This window comes from Rhinatrema bivittatum, chromosome 5 (assembly GCF_901001135.1).
Source record: "Rhinatrema bivittatum chromosome 5, aRhiBiv1.1, whole genome shotgun sequence".
Taxonomy (NCBI): Eukaryota; Metazoa; Chordata; class Amphibia; order Gymnophiona; family Rhinatrematidae; genus Rhinatrema; species Rhinatrema bivittatum.
The window spans coordinates 295,730,267-295,756,841 of NC_042619.1; the positions used below are offsets into that span (position 1 = coordinate 295,730,267).

The 26,575-nt window shown below is 40.1% G+C and overlaps 1 protein-coding gene across 2 annotated transcripts in view; it reads right to left on the bottom strand.

Moving 5' to 3' along the window:
* Positions 1-10,590: 10,590 nt before the first annotated feature.
* The window catches only part of LOC115092811 (disintegrin and metalloproteinase domain-containing protein 9-like), a 501,882-nt gene continuing 485,897 nt past the window's right edge, over positions 10,591-26,575 (bottom strand). For both annotated transcript variants that reach the window (XM_029604141.1, XM_029604140.1), the window contains 2 exons: positions 22,886-22,985; positions 10,591-11,156 (listed from right to left, as the gene is read on the bottom strand). In XM_029604141.1, the coding sequence (XP_029460001.1) occupies positions 22,888-22,985 (98 nt within the window). In that variant the 3' untranslated portion in view covers positions 10,591-11,156; positions 22,886-22,887. The remainder of the gene's footprint in view (positions 11,157-22,885; positions 22,986-26,575) is intronic.

Below are 26,575 nucleotides of genomic sequence, written 5' to 3' on the forward strand. Positions count from 1 at the left end.
TCAATTTGAGGATTTTTTGCCTGGTTTGATATGGCAGAAAAGAGGACTGCATTTCAAATTCTAGAATTGTGGACTCTAAAATGAGAAATTACCTTTATGATAAATCTGTTTTTATTTTTTAAAAAACATGCAATAATGAACATTACAATATATATATCTGATTACATACAGCATATTTTTGTAAAACTCTTATGTTCATTTTTCTCTTCCTAGTCCATTTAACTCACATCCCTTCTCTCAAAACCCAAAACCACCCCTACATTCTATTCCTCCCTCCAAAACCCAAAACCACCCCTCCATTATATTCCTCCCTCCCTCCCTCCCTGCACCAATGGAGTTCTTAAATAAAAATACATTAAAGATCTTAACAAGTCCTTAATAAAGTATATTAAAAATCATCTGTTAGATATCTATACGATTAAGGAAAAGACTTTTTGAGTCATGTGGTAATGTTAGTATAAAGGGTAGCCAAATTGCATTTATTGCTCTTCTAGTTCTAATTGGCAAAGTGGTATTGGTCAGAGTTTCCATGGTTAATAGATTTATTATAGAAGAATGCCAATATATTATAGAAGGATTTTCTGATGTTATCCAATTTGTCAATATAGCTTTACAAGCCAACAAAAAAACCTTTATAATCCAAAGAATCGAGCTCTTATTTCCTTTGAAAGATTTTGGAATAATTCCAAAAAGTGCCACTAAAGATGAAAAAGGAATTTTAAATCCCACAACCATATTAGCAAAACGGTAAACTTTCTTCCAAAAAATTTGAATTATTGGACAACTCCATAAAGAGTGACCCAAGTGCGCTGAAGCTCCTCCACATTTGATACATATATCTGAATTAGAAAAACCTGCTCTGTATGCTTGATGTTGAGATATGTACATTCTATAGATGATTTTATATCGAGTCTCAAGTAGAAGCATATTGCATGTAATTTTTCGTGTCATGACAAAAGCAGCCTTAAGCGCTGCAATAGATAATGACTGTTTAAGTTCCGACTGCCATTTAAGTTGTACTTCTTCCAAAGACCAACTCTTTAATGAGTCCTCCAAATGTTTGTAAAAATATGAAATGGAACATTTCTGAGGATCATCTATATCAAAACAACTTGTAAGAAATTGCCACTTGGGATCCGTGAAAGTTGGTGAGCCTATTGATATCACATATTGACTAGCCTGAAGATATTGGAAATAATCAATAGGTCGGAGTTTATAAAGAATACGGAGTTCTGAAAAATTAAAAATAGATCCATTTATATTAAATATCTGTCCAACGCATCTGAATCTAGAACGATCCCAAAAATGGTAACGTGAAGTAGATGAATTTTTGGATAGCATTGGATTACCATAAAATGGAAGAAAAGGAGATATTTTGTCAGATAATGAATTCTTATTTAATAACCATTTCCAAGTTTTTCGTAATGGTTGCAGTAGGAGATCTGATTTAATTGTGCTTGACAAGGAAGCATAAGGAACATGTAGAGCATAACGAAGTGATATCGGAGTAAGTTGTTGTGCTTCCAGGCAAATATCAGAAAAATATTGTGTGTTCATCAACCAATCTCCTATATGTCGCAAATTAATTGCATGGTTATAAAATTTCAAATCAGGTAAACTCATTCCACCCATGGATAATGGTTTCATAAGATTAGATAATTTAATTCTTGGTTTTTTTCCTCTCCATATGAACTTAGTGACTACTCTCTGGTATTTAGCAATTGTCATTTGGGTGAGAAGTAGAGGTAGAACACTAAGTACATATATCCAGCGTGGTAATATTGTCATTTTTAATAGATGTATTCGTCCAAAAAGAGATAGTGGAAGTGAAATCCATGAACTTAGAAAAAGATCAGTTTTTTGTTGTAATGGTGATATATTCAAATCATATAAATTAGTAAGACACTTTGGAATCCATATACCTAAGTATTTGATTTTATCTACTGCCAATTTTAAAGGGAATTCTCCAATCCAAGGTATAGTAGTATTCGGTCCAATTACCATAGCTTCCAATTTGTCCAAATTTAAGCTAAAACCTGCATAAAGACCATATTCTGCTATAACTTGAAGAGCAACTGGAAGAGAATTTGTGGGGTTAGACAGATGTAGTAAAAGATCATCAGCAACTGCTGCTAGTTTAAATACTATTGAACCCATTTTAATTCCTTTTATATTATGATTTTCTTCCAGAATACGTAATAAGGGATCCAAGGATAAAATAAACAGGAAGGGAGATAATGGACAACCCTGTCTAGTGCCTCGAGATAATGTAAAATCTGATGATAATTCCCCATTTACCCAAATATTAGCTTGAGGGTGACTATATACAGTTTTGAGAAAGGAGATAAAAGGACCCTGAAAACCATAGTGATGTAAGGTTTCAAATAAAAAGACCCAGTTCACTCGATCAAAAGCCTTCTCAGCATCAAAACTAACCAGAAGGGAATTTAAATGTAACTTTTCTGAGTAGGCTATAGATGCCAAAACTCTTCGTACATTTATAACTGCTTGTCTGCCTCTGACAAACCCCACTTGGGAAGGAGAAATAAGTTTAGCAATAAAAGTTGCAAGTCTGTCTGCCATTACCTTAGCCATTAATTTAAGATCACAGTTAATAAGTGATATTGGTCTATAAGAATCAGGTAATTCATGGTCACGACCTGGTTTAGGAATGACAACTATAGTGGCTTTATTCTCCTTCCACATATTAAATTCCTCAGAAGAAAGCTTGTCATATACACACCGGATTGGATCAATAATTAAATCAGACATTATTTTATAAAACTCATATGAAATTCCATCTGGGCCGGGGGATTTACCCAGAGTAGAACCTCTAATGATCATTTCCAATTCAATTTTTTTATAGGAGCATTAGCTTTAAATCTTCCATATTTATTTTAGGAAATTTTATCCTAGAAAGATATGCCTTAATGTCTGGGATGTTGACTTTATCAGCTGAGTATAATTTATGATAGTAATCTGTAAATATTTTACCAATATCTTTATTTGATATCTTAATTTGACCAGAAAAGTCTCGTAACCCTTTAACATAAGATTTACCTTCCCAAGACCTTACCAATCCAGCAAGTAACTTCCCAGCTTTATTACCAAAATGAAATAGACAATGTTTATAATAAAGTAGATTTTTTTGTGTTTTTTGTTGAATAAAGTCATGAAGAGTACTTTGGATAGAATAAAATTTTATACGATTTTCTCTCGTAGGAAATAAAGTTAATCAAGCCTTTGCTTTTTTCAATTGTTTTTCTAATCGGACTATGTTAGCAGATAATTCTCTCTGTTTTTTAGCTGTATATGCTATAATTTCTCCCCTCAGAACCGCTTTAGCAGTTTCCCAATAAAGTATTGGATCTTCTTGATGCTGACTATTAAAATATTCATATTCTTTCCACTTATCTCAAATATAAGTTTTGAACCCTTCATCATAATATGGTTTCGCAGGGAATCTCCAGCGTTTAATCCCTCCAGTACTATCTAAGCCTGCAAAATCTACCCAAACTGGAGCATGATCTGAAATAACTAGAGGCCCTATATCTGCACCTGTTACTTTAGAAAAATTAGTGGAGCTGACCAATATATAATCAAGTCTTGATTGAGATCCATGAGCTCTAGAAATATGAGTAAAATTAATATCATTAGGATGTAATAATCTCCAAACATCAGCAAGATCAAAGAATCTACTGATAAAAGGAAGACCTCTTACTGAATCTATCTTAGAGATTTGTTTTGGAGATTGTCTATCCATAGTTGGATCAAGTACCGCATTAAAATCACCTCCCAAGATAAGTGGAAGATGTGAATATTCTTGCAAAATATGAAAAATAATGTCATAGAAATTAGAAGAGTATATATTAGGAGCATATATATTACCCAACAATATTCTTTTCCCATACAGCTCAATATCCAAAAATATGTATCTACCTTCTGAGTCAGCTTTTAATTTAAATAAATGAAAAGGGATTTTTTTATGTAAAAGTATAGCTACTCCTACTTTATTAGAAGGAGCTGAGGCATAAAAGGATTTCCCCACCCATTGTTTTTGTAATTTCTCATGTTCCAAATCATTGAGTCTCGTCTCTTGTAATAATGCAATATGTATTTTATAACGCTTTAGAGCCTGTAAAATTTTATAACGTTTTGTTACTGATCCTATACCACAGACATTCCAAGAACCAACTCGTATTTCAGACATATATAATATAAAACGACTGTTTTAACAAGACCAACATTTTAAATGTTATTGTATAAGTGAATGTCCCCCAGCCTGAACATCCACTTACAAAAGTATTATATAAGTTATAATAATTAAAATAATATATAATAAATGATCTTAGATCCCCAGAACCCCATGGTGCATTTCCCATTATATATTTCCCCAAAAAGTGTGAAAAACCACACAAAGTGAATCAAAACTAAAATCACTTGTGTACTTCACACCTATAATAAAAAGGATCACTTGAGGTCCCCCTCCTTAAAAAGAAAAGAAATAAAAGGTTAACCATGAGTGTCTTTTGGTCAGTGGAGATGAAATGATAAATCTTGAGCAAGTGGCATAGTCAATCTTCTGACTGCTGCTAAAGCTGCTATTCTCTTGACCATATATGAAGAATCTCACGAATGAAAAACCAAACTGTAACAAGTATATGAAAATTCTCTATATGTGAGAAAACTTTAAAAAATCACAAACAAAATATCCATCTTCAATGTAAAATCCAAATATCAGTTCACATTTTATTCAGATGAAAAATTATTTATAAAGGTTTGAGCTGCAGCGGCTTCTTTAAAGATATGTGTTTGACCATTGTAATAAACTCGAAGTTTTGTAGGAAATAAAAGGGTAAGAACATAAGAACATAAGAAAATGCCATACTGGGTCAGACCAAGGGTCCATCAAGCCCAGCATCCTGTTTCCAACAGTGGCCAATCCAGGCCATAAGAACCTGGCAAGTACCCAAATCCGGGTAGCCCGGATTTTTAATTTTGCTAAATGAGAACACACCGGAGCAAAATGTTTTCGTTGCGCTGCTACAGAGGCAGAGTAATCTTGAAAAATGAGAACTTTGCTCCCTTCAAATAATAATTCTGACATTTGTCTATAAGCTTTTAATATCTGTATCTTATGAGCAAAATTAAGAAATTTAATAATGACAACTCTGGGTCTATTTTTAGAGGATCCCTCCAATGAATATGGACCTAACCAGTGTGCCCTTTCTATATATAGGGGACCATATTGATTGTTTAGATTTAAAGTTATAGTCAGCCATGAAGTAAGTTTAGTTACCCAAATCAGCATCTGAAAGGCTTTCAGGTATGCCTATAAACCTCAGATTGTTTCTGCGTGACCTATTTTCCAGATCTTCCACTTTTACTTGTAAATTTTCCTGGATTTTCTGAAGGTCCTGCAGATTTTGTGTATGTATATTAATTTTATTTTCTGCCTCTGATATTCTGGATTCTGCTTCTTGTAATTGAGTTTGGATTCCTGAAATTTGTAAGCTGACACCTGTTATTTGAGTTGAAAGTTGTTGAAATCTCCCCTCTTTAATTACCTTTAATTGTGATGGAAGAGGTAGAAAATCTGGTATATTGGTAAAGTAGTTTTTGGAGAAATCAAGCTACATTTTCCTGATAAAGGGATAATGGTCCTGCTTGGAAAGAGGAATCCCAGTAGATGAACTATATGATTGTGGAACTAGAATGGGCATGATATGTTTCATTGAAGTAGATTCAGAATACACTTTCTTTGGCTGACCAGTGCCAGTATTTATATCTTGGCATGGTGCTAACAAAGATATGGTACCTTTCCTTATTGATGACACTAGCAAACATTTGGTGCCAAAGTGTGATGGCACCGAAGGCACTTTTCTAAGCAACAGTGCATTGTCAGTAACAGCAGGGACTGTTTTTGGCTCCTGAACACTTTGGTGCCTAGAGTGAATTTTCTCTCCATTTTTAGAAGAGGGAGAATGGCGCCTGTGCTGAGACTTTTCTGAGTCATGGCACATAGCACAAGAGGATTCTGCCTTTTAATTTAGGTGATGGTCTCTCAGCTGATGATGGTTTCCTCTTTGCTGACCTGTAGGGTTGAAGAGAACTAATACATGCTTTGACTGTAACTTCTGATCTTCTCCACCTGGGAAACATTGTGGCATTAGCAGTGCAGTTAGGAACCATCATGGTTTGGACTTAGAGAGTGAACAAAGTAGTCTTGATGCTTCAATAATCTTTTAGGAAGAAAAGGGACATCTTCTGAAGTCCAGTTTGCCAGCCACCATCACTAATAACAAACAAACCAACACATAAAGCTGGACATTCACTGGATCTCACATTCATCAACCACAATTATCTAGAACACTGCAAATCTGAATACACACAAATCCCATGGTCAGACCACTTCCTTATTCATTCTGATGTAAAATTCCTTAAACCCCAAATCAAGCAAAACCATAAACCCCTAGAATGCAAATACAGACCACCTTTTAATATTGAAAAACTAAGAGACAAACTAGAAGATAAGCTAACAGATATTGATTTCAAAAACAGCAGTTCTGCCACAGAAACTTGGCTAGAAACAACCAAAAAAATTGCTGACGAAATAAACCCCATCAAATTGATACAGAAAAAAGAAGAAAGACAAAACAACCCCTGGCATAATACAAAAGTAAAAGATGCAAAAAGGACCCTCAGAGCTCTGGAGAGAAAATGGAGAAAACACAAAACATCCGAGAACCTAACTAAATACAGAAAGCATCTAGCTTTCTACAAACAGCTAATACTCAATGTTAAGAGAGAATATTTCAGCAATAAAATTGAAAAATTTGCACATAACCCAAGAACACTGTTCTCAATAGTCTCAAACCTAACCAGTGACAAACAAGAATCACCACAAAACCTACCAGAAACAAAATGTAATGAAATCGCCAAATTTTTCAGTGACAAAATCACTAAACTAAGAGACAAACTTCCAAACACTGCCAACCAAGAAATTAAAATGCAAAAAAGGGATGTCAACCCATGGACATCTTTCACTGAGATATCTGAAATGGAATTGGAACATATGCTAAAAAATGTAAACCCCGCCCCACACAAAATTGACACAATACCTACAACTGAACTGAAAAAATCAGCTAATGTAGTCACCCATACGCTGACTAAAATCATAAACCTATCCCTAGAAGAAGGTACAATGCCGGATATACTGAAAGGAGCAATAATAAAACCAATAATTAAGAAAAAAAACAGTGATCCCCTTATCCTAAACAACTATAGACCAGTATCAAATCTTTCTTTAATAGCTAAACTAATTGAAAAAACGGTCCAGAAACAACTAGCTGAACACCTGGATAACAATAACATACTGTATCCTTCTCAACACGGTTTAGAAAACACTACAGCACTGAGACTCTGCTCCTCTCTCTAACAGATAACATTCTAAGAAGCTTTGATAGTGGTAAACACTATATTCTACTAATGCTTGACCTATCTGCAGCCTTTGACACAGGGGCGATCCGGGAAACTACAGACCGGTTAGCCTGACTTCAGTGCCAGGAAAAATAGTGGAAAGTGTTCTAAACATCAAAATCACAGAACATATAGAAAGACATGGTTTAATGGAACAAAGTCAGCATGGCTTTACCCAGGGCAAGTCTTGCCTCACAAATCTGCTTCACTTTTTTGAAGGAGTTAATAAACATGTGGATAAAGGTGAACCGATAGATATAGTATACTTGGATTTTCAGAAGGCGTTTGACAAAGTTCCTCATGAGAGGCTTCTAGGAAAAGTAAAAAGTCATGGGATAGGTGGCGATGTCCTTTCGTGGATTGCAAACTGGCTAAAAGACAGGAAACAGAGAGTAGGATTGAATGGGCAATTTTCTAGGTGGAAGGGAGTGGACAGTGGAGTGCTTCAGGGATCTGTATTGGGACCCTTACTGTTCAATATATTTATAAATGATCTGGAAAGAAATACGACGAGTGAGATAATCAAATTTGCAGATGACACAAAATTGTTCAGAGTAGTTAAATCACAAGCAGATTGTGATAAATTGCAGGAAGACCTTGTGAGACTGGAAAATTGGGCATCCAAATGGCAGATGAAATTTAATGTTGATAAGTGCAAGGTGATGCATATAGGGAAAAATAACCCATGCTATAATTACACAATGTTGGGTTCCATATTAGGTGCTACAACCCAAGAAAGAGATCTAGGTGTCATAGTGGATAACACATTGAAATCGTCGGTGCAGTGTGCTGCGGCAGTCAAAAAAGCAAACAGAATGTTGGGAATTATTAGAAAAGGAATGATGAATAAAACGGAAAATGTCATAATGCCTCTGTATCGCTCCATGGTGAGACCGCACCTTGAATACTGTGTACAATTCTGGTCGCCGCACTTAGTTTTTGGGTACTTGCCAGGTTCTTATGCCCTGGATTGGCCACTGTTGGAAACAGGATGCTGGGCTTGATGGACCCTTGGTCTGACCCAGTATGGCATTTTCTTATGTTCTTATAAAATACTACTAAATAGACTGGAAGAAATCGGATTACATGGCCTAACTTTAAAATGGTTCAGATCATATCTAAAAAAACAGGTTTTTCCAAGTTCAGATCAACAACACATTATCAGAAAAAATTAATCTCAAAACAGGAGTTCCACAGGGATCAGCCCTATCTGCGACCCTTTTTAACATATACATGCTGCCATTATGCCACTTACTTGCAGGGCTAGGAATTATCCACTACATTTACGCCAACGACATACAACTAATTCTACCCATAGAGGACACTCTAGAGAAAACATTAAACCTAGCCAACATGGACCTAAGCATTATAAAACAACTACTGACACAAATGGAGCTTGTAATTAATATTGATAAAACAGAATTTCTTCACTTAGAACGAAAAAATTCTGAAATCAGTCAAACATCAATAATACTCAAAGACAACCAGAAAATTGAACTAGCAGAAAAAGTACATAACCTGGGAATAATAATAGATCCTGAAATCAATCTGAAACAACACATATCACTAAAAGTAAGGGAAGGTTATGCAAAACTCATAGTACTCAGAAAACTTAAACCACTGCTAACTCAAAATGACTTCCGAACAATACTGCAGGCACTAATCTTCTCCAGCACAGATTACTGCAATGCCCTTATGCTAGGACTACCTAATACAACCTTAAGACCACTGCAAATACTTCAGAACACAGCAGCTAGAATACTAACTGGAAAAAGAAGGAGGGACCATATATCTGAAACCCTAGCAGAGTTACATTGGCTACCAATTGAACACAGAATTAAATACAAAACCCTATGTATCATTCACAAACTAATTTATGATGAGAAATCAGACTGGTTGAACACAGCATTACGGGTACACACTCCACGCAGGAACCTCCGCTCAGCAAATAAAGCACTCCTAACCATTCCATCAGTTAAAACAGCAAGACTGACACAAGTGAGAGAAAGAGCCCTATCACTAGCAGGACCCATAATCTGGAACACAATGCCTACAGAGATCAGGCTACAAAGTGATCTCAAGACATTCAAGAAAAACCTAAAAACATGGCTTTTTAAACAAGCATTTTACAAAGAGACAGGAGAATAGAGAGAAATATTTCAGGAAAAGACAGAAAGGCACCGACATACAGTCCTTAGAACTATACAGTAGATTAGTCTATGAACTCCACACCACAATAAACCATAACTATAATACTATGTGTAATAAAACTACCGGTGTAAGTACCTTGGTACAATTGGTCATGAACTACTTCGCTAAATGACTATGTCTAATGATATATTGTAACCGAACCTTTGACGGCACCTGTTAGAATGTACTATTGTACACTTTTACCTACATTAAATATGTGCCTACATGTAAACCGTTGCGATGGTATTTAACTTAGCAACAGTATAGAAAAGTTTTTAAATAAATAAATAAATGAAGAGAGCTGAGGCTAGGTCAAACTCATTTTTTAAGAAGTTGAAAGTAACTTTTATTTATTTATTTATTTTTTTGGAGACTTGCAAAAGAAAAAAAATTAAATAATACTTCAGTGAAGGAAAATAAAATTACAAATAAAAAAATAGAGCAAAAAATATTGACAAATGCCTTAAGGAGGGACAGCAAAATGTATCCTTTCACAAGAGCAGAAAAAAAATGTGAGAAGACTCATGCAGGAACACGCACGCATGCTCAGAAAGACCTTACTGGTTTTTCTGAGCTCTGAAAAGAGCTTTCCTGCCTCAGTACCATTAAATTATGTCACCCACTTGTGTTGCTTATGTTTGTCCACTTGTCCATGGATAATGCAATAACTGTTTTATGCTAACATTTTACTAGTAAAAAGAAATCTACAAAGATCATCTAAAAATGGTATTTGTGATCACTGGTCAAGTCAAAGCTTTTTCCGATTACAAAATAAATTTGAATGAAGGAGATATAAAGGCAATATTCAGTTATTATCCAAAGGCAATATTGAGTGTAAAGCAATCCAGATAAATCATAACAAAGAAGAGCTCTGACAACAGTTAGAATCCAACAATTTTATTAAAAAAAAAAAAGTACAAAAATATACCTGGGTTCAATGTTGACATGCTATAGTTCTCTGGTAGAAGCATGTATAAATTCTGGCAACCAACACTGTTCACAAATTATCTATCTCATCTTGAATAGGTTATCTGGAAAGGTGATTTTTAAAGGCTAAACTATAAAGGGCATTGTGATACTGGCTGGTGTGTATAATAATGGCACTTTGTAAGCTATTCTCCTAAACTTTACGTTTATTGATTTTTGCTAAGATATAAAAGACATCTTTCAGGTCTGAAAAATGTGTATCAACAGACAGTTCCAACAGAAAATAACAAAAGAAAAATATAGCTCATCAAAATTCACAAGAGTCTGAGAAAACAGGGCGAGTTATAAGTGTAAATATAACTTTGCTAATTAAAGACTAACACTGATATCTCTAACACCATCAGGAACTATTTTTAGAATATAGATAGGAAGCAAGACAGATCTGTAAGAGTTTTATCTAGTCAGCTTTAAATATCTTTAGAGAAAAATAGTCAAAAAAATCCCATTTTTTCTTCTTTGTAAGGATCCAAATTCAGAAGATTTCCGTAGCATTCCGTCACCTGTAAAGAATATATTGTGTGAAATATAACTCAATAATAATTCATTTTGTATCAAAACGAAATCTAGGTGTATGACATAGACTATGTCACCTTCATACCTGTAGCCTGAATTAACAGGCTCTATCTGCATCTCTGCACAATGCAGATTAGGCAAACTTCTGTCCCAAATAAGCATTTAAATAAAACAAAATATTACTATTTAGTATATCCTTTGTGCCTAATGATAACACAAAGCATAAGGTTTCTAGGGATGTTCAGAGAAAAAAATTTGCTTTTGTTTTTTGGTTCATTTTTGGGAGGTTTTTCCCCTACAAATTTTGATTGGTGGAATGTTTGTTTCATTCGTGTGAAAAACAATGAATCAAACATTAACCCCCCCAAAAAAAAGTAATGAAAATGAGGCCGAACGGGGCTTCCCATCCACCCAGAAAAATGCTAGGGCCAGGATCCCCCTGGTCCTCATTTATCCATTCCGGTGGGGATCTGCCAGCGAGGCCTAGGCTCCGGTATCGGGCCTGAATCTGAGCTCCAGCCTAGGCCGAGGTCTAGGAATTGGTACTGGCTTCCAGACCAGGTCCTGGCATTGGGCTTGGGTCTGAGTTGATGCTTCAGCACTGGGCCTGGGTCAGGGTTCTGGCTTAGGCCGAGGCATGGGTTCTGGCATCAGGCTTGGGTCTGGCTTGATACCCCGGAGTTGAGACCTGGCCTCTGGGCTGGGCTACGGTGCCGGGCCTATGACCAGGTTCTGGCCTAGGCTGAAGGCTAGGCATTGGGACCAGGTCCTGGCATTGGATCTGGGTCTAGACTAGGCCCTGCGACAGGATCCGGCCTCCAGGCTGCCTCGTGGCATTGGGGATGGGTCTGGGCTCCGGCCTAGGTTGAGGCCTAGGCGTCGGGACCTGGTCTCCAAATACCTGATGGATCAGGTAAGAACCTATTCAGGGGTTCGGATCTTGGCTGAGGTCCCAGCCTGGGCTAAGGTGCCAATGTTGCACTTGGCTCCTGCTTTGGGCCTTGGCCTATACCCTAGGTGAGATCCCAACCTTGGGCCTAGGCCAGTGCCCAGACCCATTCAAATAAAAGCAATGAAATAAGGATCATTTCATTTGGGGGGGGGGGGGGGGGGGGGGGTGATTAGATTCGGGGCCCTCTGTATGAAACAAACTGCCTTTATTCATGCATTTTTGAAATTTGTTTGAAACAAATATACATCCCTAATAGTTTAATTGAATGATAAGTTGTGTGAGCTAGTTCTGATAAATATAAATCTAATATTAGACTAAATCTGTGTCTGTTCGGGTGATTCAAGGAATCAGTATGAGCTTCTGGAAATGCTTTTTTTCTCATTAGTAGGAGTCTCTTGAGTATAGAAAATTCAGTTTTCAATATGTAAGAAAATGAAATTATCAGGAAAGTAATTTCTCCAATTTTTGTAAAATCATATATAAACTTTGTCTTAATGCTCTAGGCTGTTATGGGACGCAGCCTGGGACGCAGGCTGGTAAAGAGTTGGGTTCTACAAAGAAAGCCATAGAAAAGACTGAGACAAAAACCCTCATGCGTAGCAGGGGTGCCTGGGACAGAGGAGTGATGCGAATGTAAACAGAAACAAACTCTGCATCACAGAAAACAGTACAAACAAGGTTCCTGATAAGTAAATTCCAACAAAAACAGTGGATCCAGATCCTCCTGGTTACAGGAAGGACCCAAAGATGTAAACAATAGAGACTCTTGTATGAAAACCACACAGTTTGCTTTGGTGTGAAAAACAACTGAAAAACAAATTGGGGCCTAAGAGCCCTCCAGAAAGAAACTGTCATCCACTGACATCCAAAGGATTGAATGTATCTGGAGAAGAGTGCCCAAGTTTGGCTGGCAGGCATAATGGCCAGAAATAACACAAGCAATGGAAGATGTAGTAGGCCAGATTGACAAACTAAAGGAAGATGTATTTATTTATTATTTATTTATTTATTTAACATTTTTATATAACGGGATTCATTTAAGAAATTACATATCATCTCGGTTTACATTATAACGGAAACAAAGCATGTAAGAATGCGATTACATAGAACAGGGCGTAGAACTTGGATAAGATAAAATGGGGGGCAACGAAAAAATAACGAATTGAATAAAATGATTGAGCCAAGTCTAGTCTGGCTGAGGATCAAGGTACGTATTGGAATTAATTTAAGGTCCGGGTACACTGAGTAGGCTTGGCAAGATCGACTGTAGAGTTGGGTTGCTAAATTATGGATAGTCTGGGTAGATAGTTTGGAAAGATTAGCTTGTTGACTGGTAACGGAGATGATGGAGGTACGTCATTAATATAAATGGAATGCTTGTTCGAATAGCCAAGTTTTTTGTCTTTTTTTAAAAGTGATCGGGCATTGTTCCAACCGTAGTTCTGGAGGAAGAGAGTTTCAATGTGCAGGACCTGCTGTGGACATAGCTTGTTTATTTAGAGAGGTTTTGGAGTGTGGGACAAGAAGAGTGTCTCTATATGCTGCTCTTATTGGTCTGGTGGGTAAATGTGGTCGTAGTGGGATGTTTAGTTCCAGAGAAATGAGATTGTGGATGGTTTTGTGAATGATCGTTAGTGCTTTGTATATGATTCTGAACTTGATTGGGAGCCAATGTAGGTTCCTCAAAATAGGGGTAATATGGTCTCTTTTGTTGGTCTTAGAATCCTGGCTGAGGCATTTTGTAGCATTTGAAGGGGTTTAATGGTGTTAGCTGGGAGTCCGAGTAAAAGAGAATGCAGTAATCTGTTTTTGAGAAAATGATTGTTTGAAGTACCGATCGGTAGTCTTGGAAGTGGAGGAGTGGTCTGAGTCATTTTAGGACTTGTAATTTAAAAAAGCCCTCCTTAGTAGTATTATTGATAAATCTCTTTAGGTTTAATTGATTGTCCATGATGACTCCAAGGTTTCTTACTTGAGAAGAAAAGGTTGGTTGACCGGTGGGGATCGGGTTTGTCATTGCATAGTTGCCATCCTGTGAGATGAGGAGTATTTTTGTTTTATTGGAATTGAGGATTAAATTAAGACTTGAGAGCAGGTTATTGATGGATATAAGGCAGTTGTTCCAGAATTCTAGGGTTTTTTGTAGGGATTCTTTCACCGGGATGAGTATTTGGACGTCGTCTGCGTAAATGTAATGATTTAATTTTAGTTTGGAGAGGAGCTGGCATAGCGGTAAAAGATAGATGTTGAAGAGAGTCAGGGATAATGAGGAGCCTTGAGGGACTCCCAGAGAAGAGCAGACTGGGTGTGATTCATTGTTGTTGACTCTGACCTTGTAAAATCTGTTTTGTAGAAAAGACTTGAACCAGTTCAGAGCGGTGCCTTTGATGCCGATGTCGGATAGTCGCTCCAAGAGTATTTATTCACCGTGTCGAAGGCGGCTGATAGGTCGAGGAGTATGAGTAGACAGGTTTGTTTTTTATCAAGATTCATTAGTATGGTGTCTGTTAAAGAAATTAATAGAGTTTCGGTGTTTCGTGCTTTGCGAAAGCCGAATTGCGAAGGTGCTAAGATGTAGTAGGCCAGATTGACAAACTAAAGAGTAGCAATCACCTGGACCGGATGGTATGCATCCTAGGGTTCTGAAGGAACTAAAAAATGAAATTTCTGATCTATTAATTAAAATTTGTAACCTATCATTAAAATCATCCATTGTACCTGAAGACTGGAGCGTGGCCAATGTAACCCCAATATTTAAAAAAGGCTCCAGGGGTGATCCGGGTAACTATAGACCAGTGAGCCTGACTTCAGTGCCGGGAAAAATAGTGAAAACTATTCTCAAGATCAAAATCGTAGAGCATATAGAAAGACATGATTTAATGGGACACAGTCAACATGGATTTACCCAAGGGAAGTCTTGCCTAACAAATCTGCTTCATTTTTTTGAAGGGGTTAATAAACATGTGGATAAAGGTGAACCGGTAGATGTGGTGTATTTGGATTTTCAGAAGGCATTTGACAAAGTCCCTCATGAGAGGCTTTTACGAAAACTAAAAAGTCATGGGATAGGAGGCGATGTCCTTTCGTGGATTACAAACTGGTTAAAAGACAGGAAACAGAGAGTAGGATTAAATGGTTAATTTTCTCAGTGGAAAAGGGTAAACAGTGGAGTGCTTCAGGGATCTGTACTTGGACCGGTGCTTTTCAATATATAATATATATAAATGATCTGGAAAGGAATACGACGAGTGAGGTTATCAAATTTGCAGATGATACAAAATTATTCAGAGTAGTTAAATCACAAGTAGACTGTGATACATTACAGGAGGACCTTGCAAGACTGGAAGATTGGGCATCCAAATGGCAGATGAAATTTAATGTGGACAAGTGCAAGGTGTGTTGCATATAGGGAAAAATAACCCTTGCTGTAGTTACACGATGTTAGGTTCCATATTAGGAGCTACCACCCAGGAAAAAGATCTAGGCATCATAGTGGATAATACTTTAAAATCGTCGTCTCAGTGTGCTGCAGCAGTCAAAAAAGCAAATAGAATGTTAGGAATTATTAGGAAGGGAATGGTTAATAGAACGGAAAATGTCATAATGCTTCTGTATCGCTCCATGGTGAGACCGCACCTTGAATACTGTGTACAATTCTGGTCGCCGCATCTCAAAAAAGATATAGTTGTGATGGAGAAGGTACAGAGAAGGGCAACCAAAATGATAAAGGGGATGGAACAGCTCCCCTATGAGGAAAGGCTGAAGAGGTTAGGGCTGTTAAGCTTGGAGAAGAGACGGCTGAGGGGGGATATGATAGAAGTCTTTAAGATCATGAGAGGTCTTGAACGAGTAGATGTGACTCGGTTATTTACGCTTTCGAATAATAGAAGGACTAGGGGGCATTCCATGAAGTTAGCAAGTAGCACATTTAAGACTAATCGGAGAAAATTCTTTTTCACTCAACGCACAATAAAGCTCTGGAATTTGTTGCCAGGGGATGTGGTTAGTGCAGTTAGTGTAGCTGGGTTCAAAAAAGGTTTGGATAAGTTCTTGGAGGAGAAGTCCATTAATGGCTATTAATCAATTATACTTAGGGAATAACCACTGCTATTAATTGCATCAGTAGCATGGGTTCTTCTTAGTGTTTGGATAATTGCCAGGTTCTTGTGGCCTGGTTTTGGCCTCTGTTAGAAACAGGATGCTGGGCTTGATGGACCCTTGGTCTGATCCAGCATGGCAATTTCTTACTTTCTTATGTTCTTATGTGGAAGAACAAGCAGCAAACCACGGCAGAGCCTAGGACAGACACTGCGTGCCAAAGCATCAAACCTAGCTGACTATGCAGGACAGTGTTAAGGGATTTAGGGGATGAAGGGCAATCCCTGAAACAGACCTGTAGCCCAAACCTCCCAAGCAGGGAGATGAGATAGGCCTGAAGCTCACTCAAGAGCACCTTTTAGAACAGGTTCATCTATCATGTCACAGGATAGCATGAGGTGCAGGAAAAGCCTTTGGGCAACTTAGAGTATGAGAAAAACTAAGGCAGTATTGGTCACAGAATGGCGAAAATAAGTGGAAAAATGTGGTGTATCCCTCCCTTCAGATAATACAGAGATAGCAAATGTTGCTTACCTGTAACAGGTGTTCTCACAGGACAGCAGAATGTTAGTCCTCACATATGGGTGACATCACAGGTTGGAGCCCAATCACGGAACACTTTTGTCAAAGTTTCTAGAACTTTGACTGGCACCTACTGGGCATGCCCAGGATGGCACTAACCCTGCAACCAGCAGGGGTCCCCCTTCAGTCTTGTTTAAAAGCTATAGTAAGTGCCAAAAATAAAATATGAAAATGTAACGAAACCAACACCGCGGGGTGGCAGGTGGGTTTCGTGAATCCAAAATCCAAATTATTATTATTCGTTGATTATTTTATCACTCTCCAGTTGGTATCGTTTAAAATCTTTCCTGTCTTCCATCTCCCATGTTTTTGCTCCCTGTTTAATGTAACTTTACCTTCTACTTAGTTGTTAATTGGTTTCCCCTGTTCTATGTTAACCGGTACGATAAGACCTCGTCTTGAGTATCGGTATAGTAAAAGAATTTAAATAAATAAATAAATAAAAATAAGACTAGCATCCTGCTGTCCTGTGAGAACACCTGTTACAGGTAAGCAACATTTGCTTTCTCACAGGACAAGCAGGATGGTAGTCCTCACATATGGGTGAGTACCGAGCTGAGGATGTCCGAGATATGCACCAAATGTACCCAAGATGTGCAACCGGCACAACAACTGGGGTGGAATTTGGTAGAGGGCATCCTGAACCTTAACGGGCAGGCGGAAGGGTGTTGGTACATCAAGTTGCAAAAAGGTTGCGCAAGACAGATTGGCTGAAGATGGAAACTTGTCTTTCAGCCTTGTCCAAACAATAATGGGCTGTAAAGGTATGGAGAGAACTCCAGGTAGCAGCCCTGCAAATGTCAGGAAGCGGCACCGATCATAGGTGTGCTACTGAAGTTGCCATGGCCTTGACAGAGTGTGCTTTAACACGGTCATGAAGTGGAATGCCTGCTTGCTAATAGCATAAGAACATAAGAAAATGCCATACTGGGTCAGACCAAGGGTCCATCAAGCCCAGCATCCTGTTTCCAACAGTGGCCAATCCAGGCCATAAGAACCTGGCAAAAGGATATGCAGTCTGCTAACCAGGAGGAGAGAGTCTGTTTACCCACAGGTTGCCCCTATCTGGTGGAGTGGAAAGAAACAAACAGTTGAGTGCTTTTCTTGTGGACAGTTGTACGGTCTAGATAGAATGCTAGAGCCCGTTTACAGTCAAGGATATGCAGAGCCTGTTCTCCTGGATTAGAATGGGGACTGGGAAAGAAGGTGGGTAGTATAATGGATTGATTAATGTGAAACTCCGATACTACCTTAGGCAAAAACTTAGGGTGAGTGCGGAGTACTACTTGGTCATGCAGAAGCTTAGTGTAAGGGCTGAATGAGGAGATAGAGTGGGCAACTTTGCTTTAACAGTTCGGTAAACAATGATATCACTCTAATACTTCATGAATGGAAAAGCGGTAAACAACGAGATCGCTCTAATATTTCATGAATGGAAAAGCTTTAAGACTAAGTGGATGATTTTACTTTTATGATTTGGCGAATAATTGATACTTGGTTACACAGCACTGATAACAGAGGTAAATATAATCAAAATGAAAAAAAGAAATTTCAGTATGACGTAACACGCAAGACGTTCCTCTACCCATTGGCGGATTCACAATCTGCTGACCAATTTAAAAGCACACTTCCAAAGCGCCGGTGAAATAACACCGTCATTTAGAGCTTGTTAGCTCGAGAGAGAGGAAGGAAGAAGAATGCCACCGACCAGCGTTTATTAACCTGAGGCGAGAAAGAAGCGAATTGATAGAAGCACGCCATAGATCAGAGTCTTAGTACCTGAGAGCGCAAATCAGAGAACGGACACATGCTCCCCTGACGAAGAAAGGACACCTTTTCGAAACACGGCTGTGTTGGGAGATAAGTCTTAGTGATCAATAATCATATGGCATTTATAATATGATTTTGGCGTTTTCATGAACAGTTCTCGGTTGGAGACAAAAGTGATATCATTCCTTATTGACTAGGTTATAAGGTTTAAGTGTTCATTACAAACAAACATTTATAAGCCTTTTAGGCAAAATATTTTCAGAAATTTGGAAAACCTAGAGATAAGGCTAAGACTATATTTTTTAATAATGATAAAAATGAATCAAACAAAATATTGAACAAAATTCTAAAAAAATAGTACAAAATAAAGCGAGTGGGAGGGAGGCAAGTTAATGATTATATTGCAAAACAAGAGGCAAGGCCGTGGAGGCATGCGTCTAGTATATGAAACTTACCTCATCCCGCATCTAATTATTTTTTAAATCTTTTGTAAACACGTTGATGGTTCACAAGAACGTAAAAACAGGGTGAGATTATGATTTTTTTGGGACACACAGATTGAATAAGTTTTTGGTCTCATCTTAGCGGAGATTGATAGGAAGCTTAGTGTAAGGCAGGTAGGTAACTAGAGCAGATGTGATTGCCAGAAGAAAAATCACTTTCCATGTGAAATATCGAACATCACAGGATTGGAGAGGCTCGAATGGTGGTTTCATGAGCCGACCCAAAACTAGGAGGGCGCAGTGGAGGTTTAAGGTGAAGCAAGCCCTTCAAAAAGCGTGTGACAAGGGGTTGTACTGAAATGGGTACATCCCCCCACACCTTTATGGAAGGCAGCTACCGCACTGACATGTATCCTGATGGAAGAAGTTTTTAGACATGACTCTGATAGGTGCCAGAGGTAGTCTAGAAACTTCGGGGTGGTACAGGTAAAAGGATCAAGTGACAGTGAAGAACACCATGACTTAAACCTGTTCCATTTGTAAAAATAAGATTTTCTCATGGAAGGCTTCCGTGAAGCAATCAGGACACGGGAAACTGGCTCCGAAAGGTGGCAGGGGAGCAAGACTGATACTTCACTTTCAATGCATAGCCAGCAAGGCTCTCTGCTTCAACGTCAGGGGGTAATATAGAAAGGTGGATCTATATACAGGCAACAACCAACAAGGAATGAATTACATAGTCTGGGTAAACAGATAAGCATGGGTGTAGCTTGTTTATTGCGGTGATTAATACCCCTAACTAATTAAGCTATTTCAACAATGCTCTCTACATTAATGGCAGGGGTGGAAGGGAAATAGAATCAAATAGGTTACTAAGGGCCAAGAGTAACAGATAAGTAAGAGAAAAAAAAAAGTGCAAAAGCTTGCTGGGCAGAGTAGATGGGCCATTTGGTCTTCTTCTGCTGTCATTTCTATGTTTCTATGTTTCTATGTGAGTGGCTGAAGAATTAACCTTTCAACATCCAGGCAGTCAGAGACAAGGCCTGAAGATTGGGGTGATGTAGGCACCCGTCGTTCTGAGTGATCAGAAGCGGGTCCTTCCCCAGGGAAATGTGCCTGCGAATGGAGAAGTCCTGAAGAATTGGAAACCACACCTGGCGTGGCCAGTGAGGAGCTATCAGGATCATGGTTCCCTTGTCCTGACGTAACTTCACGAGAGTCTTGGAGAGAAGTGGAAGTGGAGGGAATGCATATAGGAGACCGGTTGCCCATGAAAGGGAGAACGCATCTCTTGGTAGTGAGTGTTGGCTGTGAGTGAGAGAGCAAAAGTTCTCTACTTTGCAGTTTTGAGGTGATGCAAAGAGGTCTATGTGAGGGTAACCCCAACGTTGGAATATTGAGTCCGCGACTGTGGGGTTGAGGGACCATTCGTGCGGCTGAAAGGTTTGACTCAGCTTGTCCGCCAACACATTGTCCACTCCCGGCAAGTAGGTGGCCCTGAGGTACATTTAGTGGGAGAGGGCTTCCGCCCATATCTGTGCAGCTTCCTGACACAGGAGGTAGGAGCCCGTCCCTCCCTGTTTATTGATGTACCACATGGCCACCAAGTTGTCCATCTGAATCAGGATGACCTGGTTGGAAAGGCGATTCTGAAACACTCTGAGAGCATATCTGATTGCATTGCTTTTAGCTCCAGGAAATGTATTTGGTGTTTGGCTTCCTTTGGAGAACAAGTCCCTTGAGTTTGCAAATTGGCAACATATGCTCCCCAGCCGAGGTTGGAAGCATTGGTGGTAAGGGTTATTTGAGGATTTCGAGTTTGGAAAGGAAGGCATTGGAGGAGATTGGTCTGATTTTTCCACGCCAGAGACTGACGAAGTGGGTCGGTGATGTGGACAATGGTTAAGAGTGGTTAAACGGATTGAGTCCATTGTGACCGTAGAGTCCACTGCATGACTGAGGGCCAAGCGGGCCATCAGGGTAACATGTACCGAGGACGCCATGTGCCCCAGCAGGATGAGGAAATGGTGTGCAGTTGAGCATTGTTGAGACTATAGCTGGTGTGGGAGAGACGTGAGAGTGAGAGCTCGCTATTGAGGCAGAAATGCCTTTGCTTTGAAGGTGTCCAAGTCTGCCCCTATGAATGACAAAGTTTGAGATGGGACTAAGCAGGATTTCGTGTAATTGATGAGAAATCCTAGAGAGATCAGAGTGTGTAAGGTAAGACGTAGGGACGACCGAGCCGCTTGCTGAGTGGGAGCCCTGATTAACCAATCGTTGAATAGGGGTAGACGTGAACATCTTGGGTCCTTAGGAAGGCTGCTACCACTACGAGACACTTGGTGAAGACTCGTGGAGTAGATGCTAGGCCAAACGGGAGAACTTGGTACTGATGGTGCTTTGGGCCTACCAGGAATCTCAGAAATCTCCGATGAGACAGAGTAATGGCTATGTGGGTGTATGCGTCCTGGAGGTCTAGAGAGCAGAGTCAGTCTCCTCTTTGCAGAAGAGGAAGGAGGGAACCCAAGGTCGTTCAGTGGGGGTTCCCCCAGGGACTTTTGGCCAGCTTGGGGGGGCCTCCTGACCCCCACAAGACTTGCCAAAAGTCCAGCGGGGGTCCGGAACGACCTCCTGCAGTCGAATCGTGTTGGTCTATGGCCGCCGCCATTTTGCGCCGCCATTTTGAAAAATGGCGCCGGCTGAAGACAACACGATTCTATTGCAGGAGGCCGTTCTGGACCGCTGCCGTTCCGGACCGCCGCTGGACCCCCAGGTAATTTAAGGCATTGGGGGGGGGGGGGTTCGGGAGGGTGGGGAATTTAATTTAAAGGGTCGGGGTGGGTTTTAGGGGGTTTTAGTGTGCCGGTTTTCCTGCCCTCCCCGTTCCCCCAATTTACGATTTTTTGACGATAAATCGGGGGAATTGGTATTGTATCGTGGCCCTAACGATTTTTGACGATTTAAAATATATCGGACGATATTTTAAATCGTCAAAAAACGATTCACATCCCTACTCTATCCTGCACTGCGTAAGGGTCATTTACTGCCCTCTGCTACATACATCTTTAGAGTTATTTGAACTATTTGCCTCCTCCATCACATCACCACCCAGTTTCCCCAATCCCTATCAGCCACATGATCCAATGGGCAGAGCAGACTTAACTCCAAGTCCACATTCCCTCCAGAACAACTGCTAGTCTCCACCCGCGGGCAGCATCTATGCAGCACCAAAATTATTTAAATATTTACATTCCTACCCTGTACCCACCGTGCATCTCAGTGACACTGTTCTAATAATGGGATGGGCTCTAGCACATCACTGTTTCTGGGCAACAGAGGAGAGCTTGTGAAGTAGGCATCGCTCTGGTGAGACGTCTTTCCTGTGACTGTTTCATGCGTATGGTCCCACATTCAGCTATGATGTGTGGAGACGATGCAGCTTTTACTTCAGCAGCTTCCTGTTTTCACTCTTCCAGGAAAATAAGGAAAAGAAGATAGCAGGAGTGGAGCCACCACGGTAAGAGAGTGCTGTCATTGAAGGATATGCAATGAAGGTTTTGAATCTAACTGGGGTGGTAAGCCATTTTTTTTGACTGGCTCTTATCACCTTGTAGCAACACCTATGCCTCCTCCATTTAGCTCAGCCCTTGTAATGACAATTTGTGACTCCCTTAGAAAGCCTGTACACCGTATACTGAATACAGAGTACAGTGACTAGCTGTGCTATTGGGCAATGACAGGGTCTCTTCTCTTTACCAGTGAGAATGAATGTCTTTCTGGGGAAAAAAACCCACCAGCATTAATTTAGTAACTTGCAATGTATTTCTTATTGTCATTCCAAAAATGTAGAAGTCAATGAAATATTGCTTACGTTCAGTAAAATTTCAGAAAGAACACTGTTCCAATAATAGCAGCAATAATTAGAGGAATCCCAATCCCAATCGTTATCCATACTGCAGGATGTATAAGGTCTTAACAAAATGGTAAAACAGAAGATACATCAGACATGGTTATTGACAATACTGGAGAGTGAAAAACTAAATTGGGTTAGGGCAATGTTCCTAAACCCACCTCTTCGCTTAGACTACAAAAGAGTTGGGATCAATAACATTCATACTTTTAGTCGAGTAAAAAATAAGTGGACATGAGGGTGTGTTGAGGGTGTCTGAGGAGATAAATAATGTAGATTTTCAAATGATGCACATTATTTTCAAGCTAAAAAGTATATGCAGAAAAAACAGGTGACAATCTCTGCAGATATTTTTCCCAGTGCAATTTTCAAAATGAAAATGCTTGTATTTTCCCTTTGAGAATTGGTGCAAAACCGATAGGTAAAAGTACCCACAATTTTGCAACAATGTGGGCACTTTTGAAAATTGCTTCCCTTAATGTCCAAGACTTATTTAAAAAAAAAACCCTATTTGTTCCATGTTTTTCATATTATTGTATCACATGCTAGAAACATTTCCTCTACCCATTAGTTCTTGCAGCAATTAGAAGGCATTTGAAAACCAGAGGATAAGGTTACATTTTTCTTATTTGATCATTTTCTTTCCTTGAGTCCAGCCAGATGCTCCCCTACCAGCAGATGGAGGCAGAGAACAACAGGCTTGCTGATGTCAGCCCTTATAAGGTCCCATCCTGTTCCAGCCTGCCAGTAATCACTGTTATAAGCTAAAAGAAATGCATAACTATACCTCATCCCGAAGAATAGCAACAGACCCTTCATCTCCAAAAGAGAAAACAGAACAAGGTAAAAGAAGAAGAGAACTGAACCAAGAGTGGTCCTTTGAATTTGCACATCTTCTGTATCAGGGATTTCAGAACCCCTGAAGAATTCTGAATCTAAACAATAGTCCTGGCAAACAGGGACGATCCTGGACTAGTCTGGCTGGACTCAAGAAAAGGACATTATCAGGTAAGAAAAATGTTACCTTTCCCTTCATTCAGCTCGACCAGTCCAGACAAATGGGATGTTCCAAGCTATCCCTCAGAAGGGCGAGATACTGCCAAACCTGCCTGCATAACACCGGAGCCATGAGATGCTTCCTCCCTGGGTTGGACATAGTTCACAAAGAAACTTAAGCAAGTGATTGCATTGCAAATTTCCACTGAAGAAACAAGATGAAGGCCACCTAGGATGAAGCCTGAGCGCTGGTAAACTATGCTTGAAGTCCATTAAGCAATGGAAAACCATTGGCTATATATGCCGAACCTATTGCTTTCTTAATCCATTGAACACCTGAAACTTTGGATGCTACCTCTTCTCTTCTAGGACCACTTACAGAACAAAAAGATGATCTGACTTTCTAAAGCTATTGGTCCCATCTTAAGATATCCAAGCAAAACTTTGCAAAAGCTGCTTCCATAAAGGAATCCCTCTGAAAGGAGGAAAGAACTACCATCTGATCCAGGCGAAACTGCGACACCATTTTAGGAAGGAAAGAAGGAACCATATGAATACAGACCACTTTATCTGAGAACCTTAGAAAGGGTTCCTTTATGACAAGGCCTGCAACACAGAAATCCTTTTGGCTGAACAGGCAGCCACTGGAAAAAATGATTTCAGAGTAAGATCCTTAATTGAGGCTTTCTGCAGTGGTTCAAAAGGTAAGCCTCTTGACATCTAAGGATTAAGTTCAGATCCAAAAAAGGAAAGAAATCTCTCCTGGAGAGGTATAATATACTTGCTTTCCTTCAAATATCTAGAAATATCAAGATGAGAAGCAGTCTACTGATAAATGGCCCCTAAAATGGGTAATAGTCGCCACTTATATCTTCAGCAGATTAAGCACCAGAACTTTCTCTATGCCCTGCTGTAAAAAGGCCAAAATATCCACTAAGGAAGCCCTTTTAGCCAACAGACCCTGTTTCTCACACCACATTTTAAACACCAGACTCTCACCTATTGTTACGCCCGGTCGCAGATGGCTGCGACCGCTGTTGCTCACCTCTTTCTTCACATTCCCGACTCCACTGGGAAGACTTGTGGCATCAGCCAGTCATCACCAGCCTGCCTACCACTCCTAGGCCTCCCAGGGCGGCATGGATGCCGCTGATCGCCATCTTGCTGTCAGAATCACTTAGGCGTGTGCTTGCATGGGCCAGTCTTAAGCACGTCATGGCGGGAACCTCGGGGGCGTCCCCCTCCGGATGACATCAATCCACCTGCACATTTAAGCCAACTGGCCCTGCCTACCTACGACTTGGTAACGAGTTCCCTCTTGCTAATTCCACTTCGCTCACTGAAGGACCCTTCATTCCAGCTTCGACTTCCATAGCATGAGAAGTCCAGAGTACTCGCTCCTTGGGGGCCTTTCCTTCGTCTCTGGCTATCCGCTCCTCGGAGGGCTTAATGCCTTGAACTTCCGCCTGCCCCGTTCCCTGGGGCTTCCCTGGAACCATCGTTACCTTGGTGGTGGGAAAAGTAATGGAGTCGCTGCTGAAAGAAAGAATAGTGAACTATCTACAGTCGGGAGAATTGCTGGACCAGAGGCAGCATGGATTCACCAGGGGAAGATCCTGTCAGACAAATCTGATTGACTTTTTTGACTGGGTGACTAGGGAACTGGATCGAGGAAGAGCGCTCGATGTCATCTACGATCCCGCACAGGAGGCGGGTGAATAAAATGAGAAGCTTAGGAGTGAGTGCCGAGGTCGTGGCCTGGATTGCAAACTGGTTGATGGACAGACGACAATGTGAGATGATCAATGGAACTTACTCTGAAGAGAGAGCGGTGTTAAGCGGAGTGCTGCAAGGATCGGTGTTGGGACCAGTCCATATCTATGTGAGCGACATAGCGGACGAGATAGAAGGTAAGGTTCGTCTGTTTGCGGATGACACTAAGATCTGCAACAGAGTGGACACGCCAGAAGGAGTGGAGAGAATGAGACGAGATTTAAGGAAGCTGGAAGAGTGGTCGAAGATATGGCAGCTGAGATTCAATGCCAAGAAGTGCAGAGTCATGCATATGGGGTGTGGAAATTCGAAAGAACTGTATTCGATGGGAGGTGAAGGGCTGATGTGCACGGAGCAGGAGAGAGACCTCGGGATGATAGTGTCTAACGATCTGAAGTCGGCAAAACAATGTGACAAGGCGATAGCTAAAGCCAGAAGAATGCTGGGCTGCTTAGAGAGAAGAATATCGAGTAAGAAAAGGGAAGTGATTATCCCCTTGTATAGGTCCTTGGTGATGCCTCACCTGGAGTACTGTGCTCAGTTCTGGAGACCATATCTCCAAAGGGACAGAGACAGGATGGAGGCGGTCCAGAGAAGGGTGACCAAAAAGGTGGATGGTCTTCATTAAATGACTTATGAGGAGAGATTGAAGAATCTAAATATGTACACCCTGGAGGAAAGGAGGAGCAGAGGTGATATGATACAGACTTTCAGATACCTGAAAGGTTTTAATGATCCAAAGATAACGACAAACCTTTTCCATTGGAAAAAAATCAGCAGAACTAGGGGTCACGATTTGAAGCTCCAGGGAGGAAGACTCAGAACCAATGTCAGGAAGTATTTCTTCACGGAAAGGGTGGTGGATGCCTGGAATGCCCTTCT